Raw genomic sequence first — 9521 nt, forward strand, 5'->3', positions numbered from 1 at the left:
GTACACACCAACACCTGCCCGGCCTACGGAGCCCCCCCAACCCCAGGGTATACCTTGAAAAAAAATTTTTTTAAAGATTTTATTTGACTGAGAGACACAGTGAGAGAGGGAACACAAGCAGGGGGAGTGGGAGAGGGAGAAGCAGGCTTCGCACCGAGGAGGGAGCCTGAAGCACAGCTCGATCCCAGAACCCCAGGATCAAGCGGAAGGAAGCCACTTAACAACTGAGCCACCCAGGTGCCCCCGGGGTATACTTTTTAAGGGAGAGCCAAAAGGGTTTGCTCAAGGCCTGGATGTGGGGAATGAGGGGAGGCAGGGTGGCTTCCAGGCCTGTCGCCTGGAGTGGCCCTAACAGAGAGAAGGCTGTGGGGGGAGGCGGGGTTACCCATGGAGATGCGTCTGAGTTCAGGGGGGTCATTAGTACCAAGTCAGAAGCCCGGAGCAGGGTCACTGTGCAGGAAGAGTTGGTGGGAAAGGGAAGCGAGGAGCAGGGAGCAGGTGGGTAGGAGGAAGGCCTGTCATCTGGGGTTCCCAGACTCGTGGGAGAGAGGACAGGATTTCAGGAAGAGGTAGAGCAGCTGGCAGATCACCTCCAGACAAGCCTCGCAGAGAAGGGAACTGGCAATCAAGGCCCATCCATGCAGATTTGCACTCGGAACCGGCTTTCTTCTCCCGGCCCTGTGGCTACTCCGCTGCATCCACCACTCCCTGTCCAGGGCAGCCCTCAGGAGAGCGTCCAAGACCTCCCCGAGAAGGTGATGGAGAAGAGAAGCCCGGACTTGGGGCGGGAAGGAGCAGCCGTCACCACCCCGCCCGCCCCCATCTGCGTCCCTCGCGCGACTGGCCTTGACGGTCAGAACCGACGGCGCCAGAGAAGGTGCTGGCGGCTCGAGAGTGAGCCGGACACGCGGCTGGGTCCGCCGAAAGCCCAGCGGGACGACGACGAAGCCAGCCGCTCCTCACACGGCGGCCCGTGACCCAGGAGCGGCAGAAAGTCCGATCCTTGGTGCTTCCAACGGAACTTCTCGGAAGCCTTTTCAAACGGCTTTGGGGCGCTGATCTATAGACCCAAGCCCGGCCCGGCCCGGCTCCCACCCGGCTCCCACCCGGCTCCCACCCGGCTCCCAGCTGTCACAGCCCGTCCCCGCCACGACGTAAGCCGGCGCAGGGGTCTCCAGGCTGGGCTGCTGACCCTTCCTGGCCCTCCCCTCCCCTCCCCTCCCGGGTGTTTACTTATTTCCGAGTTTTAGGGCGGAACGCGCGGCAGAGGCTGAGCTCGGAGCGCCCCGAGCGGCAGGAGCCCAGGCCCGCGGGCCACCGGAGCGGAGCTGCAGGCGACCCCCACCCCGCGGGTGACGTCTCGGCGCGGACTGTCCGCAGCGACGCCCGGTGCGTCGTCCCCGAGCGCCCTCGCTCCCGGGCCTCCTCCGTCCATGCCGAGACTCCCGCCGGGCTCGTGCTCGTGCTGCCCGGTGCCCCCGGGACGCCGGCTCGCCGCGGACACCGCGCCCCGCACAGGGCGTCGGGGCGGCCCGCCGCGTCCCAGCGCCGCCAGATTTAACCCGCGAAGCCAGGCGCGCTGAGGGACGGGGATGGGGGGCGTCGCCAGCTGTCGGCCGCTTCCGCTGGGGGACCGAGTCCCAGAGGCCTGGACCGCGGCCGGCCGGCCTGTCGCCCCCAGGTGCCGAGCGCCTGCAGGGTCCGCGGCGGGGGTGCCGAGCGGGGGCACCGGCTCCCGCCCCGTCCGCGCGCAGGGCCCACGAGGCCTTGCGCCCCGCCCCGGACCCCTCTTCCGGCGGGGCCAGGCCTGGCTAATCGAGCACCGCGCGCCGGCGGCTCGGCGCTCGGCCGGCGGCGCCTGCGCAGCGCGCGGTTTCCGGCGTGGGGGACGCGGCGCGAGGCGCTCTGCGGGGAGTCGCGCGGTCGCGGGAAGCGCGTGCGCCGCCGGGGAGGGACGCGGAGGGCGCGGCCATGGCCTCGCTGCTGGCCAAGGACGCCTACCTGCAGGCCCTGGCCAGGAAGATCTGCCGCCAGCCCAGCCCGGAGCCGCAGAGGCGCACGTCCGGTAACGCGCCGCCCGGGCTCGCGCCGGGGAGGGCTGGGGCGGGGGTGCCGCGCACGCTACCCCGCAGCCCTGCGTTGGGCCGGCGTGTGGACGCGGGGGACACGCCCGTAAGGTCCCGGGAAGGCAGACGAGGGCGGTCTCCGTTGCCGCTGCCTCCCCGCTTAACGTGGGCATCGGCCGGGGGTTCCGGGGGACCCCGCTCCGCCTGCTCCCCGGCGGGCAGCTCCTGCGGGGCGTGGAGGAGGTGCCCGCTCGAGCGGGCCGCGTAGGGACGAGCAGGGCGCCGGGAGGCCTCCGGGCCGCGGCGGGAAGTCGCTCCTCCGCGGCTGACACAGGCTGGCGGGCCGGGGGTGCTGCCCGGGCCGGGGGGAGGCGAGTGGCGGGGGCTGGCAGGGAGCCTCTGTCCTCCTGCGGCGCCGGCGCGTGTCCGGTGCACAGGGCTGACCACGGAGCTGGGGCGCGCCTGGGTGGCGCAGCCGGGGACGCACCTGCGCTTGGCTCCGGTCACGATCTCAGCGTCCTGGGAGCCAGTCGCGCCCCTGGCCGCCAGCTTAGCCTCCGCGTCTCCCCCTGGCTCCGGCCCGCTCGCTCACTTTCTCAAGTAAACAAATGAAATCTGAGAAACCAAAAAAGTAAAAGGGCCGAGAAGGTAATTTTTAAAAAATTGAGTTTCTCTTTTCAGCAGCTGGTTATAGTTTAGGTTTATGTTTTTTAGTGTTTATGTAATGAGCGCAGTTACGGATTAGGACGCTCCCCTTCGTGCAGTCACTTTATCTGTGTAAACGGCAACCTTACTTGATGTTAAAGTGAACCCGGCGTCGCCGTTTTAGATGGCCGCACAGCACCTTGTCACGCGGCCGGCCTCGGCTAGCTCTTGCAGCTGTATTTAGGTATTTAGGTTCCCCCAGTTTCTCCCCAGACAGCATCCGATGATGTTCTGAGGCCGTCTTTGTCCGTATCCAGATGGATTCTCACGAGCAGACTGCAGGGACACGTGTGGACGTTGTTCAGGGTTTGGAGATGTGTGGCCAGTTTGCTTTCTAGGGTTGGTGGGTCTGAGCTCTGCAGATCAGGGTGGGTCCTCCTTCCTGGTTCACTGTCAGCCTTCTTTAGGGATGAGAGGTTTTGCAAGACCTTTCCTGCCAGTAGAGTCGGTCACGAAGGTTGAGGCTGCAGTGCTTTTTAACTTTGTGTTTCAGCCGGCAGAACTCGAGGCTCAGAAGCTGCTGGGCCCCCAAAAAAGAAGAGGAGGAAAGCACAGAAGAAGTCCCAGGAGCGGGAAAAGGCCGTGGAGCTGAAGACCCAGGCTCTAGGGGAAAAATCTCCAGCACCTTCCAGGGCCAGAAAGCCAGCAGTATGTGAGGAGGGAGAGGCCTTCCCCTCCACGCGGTCCCCAGCACACGGGGATGAGGAGCAGGGCCAGCTGACTTCAGGTGATTGTGCGGTCCTCTATGATCCTAAGAAAACGTGGTGCTAGGCACACTGGAGTAGCTTGAGACTTTATACAGAGGGAGCTCTCAGGACAGACCCCAGGGGCTCCGTGGGTGGATGAGACCCCCAGAAGTACATCGTGGTTCCTGGCCATTTGGCAACTGGGCCTGGTGAGGGGCAGGGTCACGTCCCAAACCTGGAGCAGCTTGCCCTGCAGAGCCTCACGGCCTGCAGGTGTCTGAAGGGGAGTCACGAGAGCCGACCTGTGAAGAGACGCAGGGAAGCCGAGGCTGCAGAGGTGGGAAGAAATAAGAGATGGGTTTGGCTTGACCTGTAGGAAGTGTTTTGTCACACTGCACGAGGGTGTTCTGTCCTGGAGGACGGCCTGGGGGCCAGTCCAGCCTGAGGAAGTGGAGTGGACTTTACTGGACTGCCCTGTAGGTGGATGGGCCCTGGAGGTTTGGGGGTGGGGCGGGGAGGGTGGGTTGCAGTGGGCAGCGTGAGGAGGCTCAGTCTTCAAAGCTGGGCCTTGGGAGAATGGACGGGATGGTCAGGGAGGCGTTTCTTCTCAGCTCCCTGCCTCTCCTTGCAGAAACCCTGGTCGCAGAGCCTGACTCTTTGTTTGCCCTGGATGTGGTGCGGCAGCGGCTCCATGAGAAAATCCGGGAGGCTCGGGGCCAGGTGAGCAGGGAGGCCGCTGGGGTGCAGGGGGCAGTGTTGACCGCGCTGCTTTCCTTGCTCTGCCTGGAGGAGAAGGTGCCTTGGTGCTCTGTGGGGTTGTCCCTCCAGCTCTGCCAGCCATTGTGGGGCTGCGGGAGGGACCTCAGCTGCTCTTCCCACCCCTGCAGCGGATCCTGCCAGGGTCTTGGCAGCTTTGTTAGGCAAGAGATCAGCTATGGTTTGCATCATCTCCGGGAGCTTCTGTTCCACGGCCACCCGCCTTGTACGGTGTGTGCCGGCTACAGATTCCTTGTGCTCTCGGAGGGAGGCCCGACCTCTTCTCTCAGGGAAGCTGCCTTTGCTGAGCCCCAGGCGGCGCCTCCGTCCCCGCAGCACCACGACAGCCTGTGAGGTCGCCGAGGGCCTGAGCTCAGGTGACCTCGACAGGAGCGTCAGAGCTGCACCAGCTTGGCCTCTTTCTGCTCGCAGTGTAGTCTTCTCAGTCAGCCTCCAGCTGCCCTTTCCTGGGGACATGCCCTGGACCTCTTGCTGTGCGCGGATGGTCCTCCAGCTTCTTTGTGCATCTGTCCTGCGACAAGCCCAGGGATCGTTCCTAAGGGGTGGTCCAAGCGCCAGGCCTGGCCCCGCGTGCAGGTCTACATCGGCTCGTGTAGGGCTCCCTTGTCAGCCTGCAGAAGGAAGAGTCCATTGATGAGAGAACAGAGGTCAGATAAGCCACTAGCAGAATGGTGCCGCGGTCAGCACGGGCAGAGTCATTTTGACCTGATGCCACTTTCGAGTTGGTGGCTTGCGCTAGGTCTGTTTTCGTCTGTGAAATGATGCAGGACGTGTTTCCTGTGGGACCGTGAGGAAGAGACAATAACCGTGTTTGGAGAGTGCCCTGGTACGATGTGCCTGGGGACGGGAAGCCGTGGTTCTTACTCAGGGGTCTTAGTGTCCTTTGAGGGTCCCTCGTGTTCTGAGTGATGGATAATTTCACAGGGGACACGGAAGTCAGTGGGGACCTTGTCCTGTGCAGCAGTCTCCTCGCTTGCTTTCCTGCTCTGATTCCACGCCCCACAGCAGGGCCCCCCAAATTGGGAGGACCTTCCACGTGAGTTTTGGTTGCCTCTTCCAGGGCCACACCACGGCGCTGTCTCTTGCTGCTTTGGAGAAAAGACGGCGGAGGAAGCAGGAGCGGGACCGGAGGAAGAGGAAGCGAAAGGAGTTGAGAGCAAAGGAGAAGGCGGCGGAGGCTGTGGAGGCTGCGGAGGCTGCCGATCTGCCCTGTGAGCTGCCCCAAGAACCGCTGCCAGAGGGCGTGCCGGCGGGGCTGCTCTTCAATAAGGTGAGGGCTGGACGCAGCCGTGGCGTGGGGGCACCTAGGCTCTGCCCCGGCCTGGTTGGGTGGCTTCTGGCCGCAGCTGCCCGTCTGCAAAGTGGGGTCGTACGGCAGAGCGTGACCAGTCCCTGCCCACGGGGTGCTTGTGAGCGGTCACGGGAAAGGCATTGTAAAGCTGTAATTCACTGGGATCGCAACCTTTCCTTCCGAGGTGGAGGTGACTATGGAGCAGGCGGCCAGCAGGGTCCAGCGCCGGAAGGAGAAGAGGCAGAAGCTGAAGGGGAACCTGGCGCCGCTGACGGGCAGGAACTACCGGCAGCTGCTGGAGCGCCTGCAGGCCAGGCAGGCTCGGCTGGAGGAGCTGCGGGGCCAGGACGAGGGGAAGGCGCGGGAGCTGGAGAGCAAGATGCAGTGGACCAACCTGCTGTACAAGGCGGAGGGCGTGCGCATCCGGGACGACGAGCAGCGGCTGCAGGAGGCCCTGAGACGCAAGGAGAAGCGGCGCGCGCAGCGGCAGCGCAGGTGGGAGAAGCGCTCGGCCCACGTGGTGGAGAAGATGCAGCAGCGGCAGGACAAGAGGCGGCGGAACCTGCGCAAGAAGAGGGCGGCCCGGGCCCAGCGGCGCCTGGACAAGGCTCGCAGGAAGGGCCGCATCCTGCCCCAGGACCTGGAACGGGCCGGCCTGGCATGAGTCTGCGGCCCGGGGGCTGCCCTCCCAGCTCGTGGGCCGGCGGCAGGAGCTTGTCTGCGCTCCTCGGCGGTCGGGGGCTCCGTGGGCTCCCCCACAAGCTGGTTGGGAAGGCTTAGCACCCCCCCACGGGGGAGGGCTAAGGGGAGTTACCGAGAACGGAGGCCTGGGTCCTTCCGAGCCTGCAAGGGGCTGACCGGGTCGGGTTCCCGCCTTCTCTTGGGAGGCCGCAAAGCTGCCCGCAAGTCTGGGGGGTGGCGAGGCGTGGAGGGTGCGAGCGTTGAGGGGCTCTTCCCTGGCTCCTCCTTCCCCTGCCGTGTGGACAGGAGCCGGGAAAGTGTGGCCTTGGGGACTGTCCGTGTCCGTCCAAAGCCCCCGTGGAAGGGAGGAAGTTCAGAGCTGCTGCAGCCCAAGTCCAGGCTGGCACCGGCCTCGCCACGGGCAGAGGGTGGGACCAGCGTGGCTGGGACTGGGAGGGCGCCGTCCTGAGTCTCTGCAAGAGCAGCGAAGTCAGAGCTAAAGGCGAACAGCCACACGGGAAGTGTTAAGACCGTGATGCCCGCTGGGGGCCCCCTGGGTGGCTCCGTCACTCAGGGGTGCCGGACTCTCGGTTTGGCTCAGGTCCGAACCTCAGGGCTCTCGGATCAAGGCCCCATCAGGCTCCCCCGTCAGCGTGGAGTCTGCTCGCAATCTCTCGTGCTCTCGCTCGGTTCTCCCTGCCCGTGCTGTTTCTCTGAAATAAATAAGTGTTCGGTGGAGAGAACGCTGGTGGCCGGAGGACGAGCGGGGCGTGCGCCGTGCCGGGAGGAAGGGGGAGCCGGGCGGGTGGAGGGTGTCTTGCCGGAGCAGGCAGCAGACAAGGACCGCTGGGAGCCAGGACTCGGCGGGGCGATGTGCGCCGCCCACGGAGGCGGAGGGATTCCACACACCCCTGCAGGGGAGCAGAGCCACTGCAGACACGCAAGACCGGGGGTTCATGGCTCATGAGTCATTCCTCAGTAAAGCCGTTCGTAACTGTTTGGCGGAGCTCCAGTACATCGACGGTAACGGAAAGGCTGGCGTGGCCATCCTGGCCAGAGCGGACTTGAGGATCCACAGCCCCGCAGAGGCTAAGATAGGTCAGGGCAGGATGGAGGGGCTCTGACGCCTCCATCGGGGGTGCTGACGCCTCCAGTGACGGAGCTGCGAGTCCCCCAGGGGAAATCTGCCCACAAACAAAGGCAGAGGCTATGTGGTGCCTCTCTCAGGCCGAGAAACACCAGTGGAACTCCAGTGGATCGGAGAGATGTAGATGCGGGCTGGGAGCTGATCTAAGGACCCAGAGCGCTGTGTCTGGACACAAGCGGCCGGCTGGCCACCCACATCTAGGACAGCAACGAGAACTCACCACCTGGTCCATGAAGCAAGCTCTGTCTCAAGGAACCAGCGCCCTCCCAGGCATGATGTCGGCTGCAGCACGGTTTAGTTGTTAGAGTCAAGGGGTGATTGCCGGAGATGTGCGTTTAGGTTCCAGGGAGAACTGTTGTCACAAACCCCAGGAGATGTAACCTCAAGAGGGAATCATGACGATGGACCCAGCAGGGAAGGAGGGACATTGCATCTCTGTCGAGAAATCCACCAGCCCAGCAGCTCAGCCGGCAAGGACCTGCCCTCGCCCTGAAGTCCTGCTCCTGCCAGGGGAATTCAGGTCAGGACATCCCCTTGTAGCATCCTCCTTTGTTGGACTTCATGGTGGTTGTGTTATAGCTTGCACGTCCCGATTTGTAGTTCTCTGCTCTTCCCAAATAAAGCCATTTTGGGGGCAAAGTACTGGTGGTTTTTAGGTCAGCAGGAGTCTCCCATTGGCACTGGTTCTTTGGGTGAGGCTGGGAAGAAGGAAACCGGCCTTCCCTCCTATTTGGGGCCCCAGGACTTGAACTAATGCATGTTCAGAAATTCAGAGAGGGGCTGTGACCAATCAGGTAGCCCAAGTGAGGCGTCTGTTGGCCAGACCTGGGGATGGGGGACTGAGGATCCCCAGACCCCAGTGGGTCGTCTCATCCAGCTCACCGCTCTAGTCTGGCAGGAAGTCATGGGAACCTTGCATACGTGGCCTGTGGAAATAAAAGTTCGCTGCATGTTCTCTGCTGTTGGGTCGTGACAGACACCAGCGTTGGCCCTGGGAGCTCAGTTATGGCCTCACAGCAGCGTTCCAGCTTCAGAGAGGAACCACCATGCTGCTTTTCCAAGGCGTCTGAGCTCTGCATGTGGCAAAGGTGTGTCTTCCTGATCCTCCCGTGACCATCTGTTGGGTGGGTGAGCAGGTGACACGACCAGGCTCCTCCGCATCTACCTCTCCATGGGAATCTGACCTTTCTGTTGTTCCCGGGGATGTCTGGGAGCTTCACTTACCTTAGTGCAGACCTCAGTGGACTCCAGGCTTTGTGTGGGCAGCAGAGGCGAGCACTGAATCCGTCCTAGTTCCCTAGCTAGCGCGTCGGACCTTGGTTGCACGCGCCAGCCAGTCTGGGGTTGCGTCCCTCCTTCTGGCCAAGCACTTCCAGGATCAGTTCCCACATACTTCGCTGATTTTTTTTTCCCAGTATAAAGTAGCAAATGTTTCTGTTCCCTTAGTGAGTTCGACCTTCCTGTTTTGACCTTGTAATTGGGTACTCGGGGCCTGCTGGGGTCCGACTCCGCTTGCAGGTCTAGAGATAGGAAGGCGAGATGGATGTAGCGATGAGGAAGCCGGCTCCTCGCGCTTTTGCAGGGAACCTGAAACTGGTCTGCTCAACTGGTAAAGTTCACCAGTTAAGAAAACAGGCAGACTCCACGTGGGATCTGAAAGCTTTTGTCTGCAAGCGCCACATGTTCTCCCATTTCATTGGCCCAAACCAGTCCCACAGCTGCATCCAACTTCCAGTGGGCACCGAAATGCAACCTGCTCAGGGTTCAGGGGGAGGGCCAGGATGCTTTGAAGAGGCTGATGCCTCCTGAGCAGAGGCTGGCGGCCAGCGCTCTTGGCACACATTTCTACATCAGGCTTGGCTCTCCACGGCAAGCTGTGGATGACAAGTCTGTGGGGCTGAGCGGTAAGGGGATTAAGAGATTAGGGCACGTCCACCCTGAAGAAGTCAGCACGAAGCTGGTATTTCTTCTTTCTGAAGGCACCAAAGCCAGCGAGGAAAATAAAAGCAGAAAACAAGACGATCTTGTAAGTAGGAGGCATTGGCGTCCTGACCCACACAGCCCCTGACGGCGCAGAAGCCAGCAGGAATCGAACGGGAGCAAAATGCAGTGAGGAGCGGATGTCCTTGGTCGTCGCTCTCTGGGAGGATCCGTAAGTCCCCGCTCCG

General features: G+C 62.8%; 1 protein-coding gene across 1 annotated transcript; it reads left to right on the forward strand.

Moving 5' to 3' along the window:
• Positions 1–1872: 1872 nt before the first annotated feature.
• On the forward strand, positions 1873–7995 carry SURF6 (surfeit 6). The gene is made up of 5 exons (XM_059142971.1): positions 1873–2065; positions 3265–3498; positions 4089–4177; positions 5295–5504; positions 5710–7995. Exons 1-5 carry the CDS (start codon positions 1972–1974, stop codon positions 6187–6189), a joined length of 1107 nt encoding a protein of 368 aa, XP_058998954.1. The 5' UTR covers positions 1873–1971; the 3' UTR covers positions 6190–7995.
• The last annotated feature ends 1526 nt before the right edge of the window (positions 7996–9521 follow it).

This window comes from Mustela lutreola, chromosome 12, assembly GCF_030435805.1.
Source record: "Mustela lutreola isolate mMusLut2 chromosome 12, mMusLut2.pri, whole genome shotgun sequence".
Classification (NCBI taxonomy): Eukaryota; Metazoa; Chordata; class Mammalia; order Carnivora; family Mustelidae; genus Mustela; species Mustela lutreola.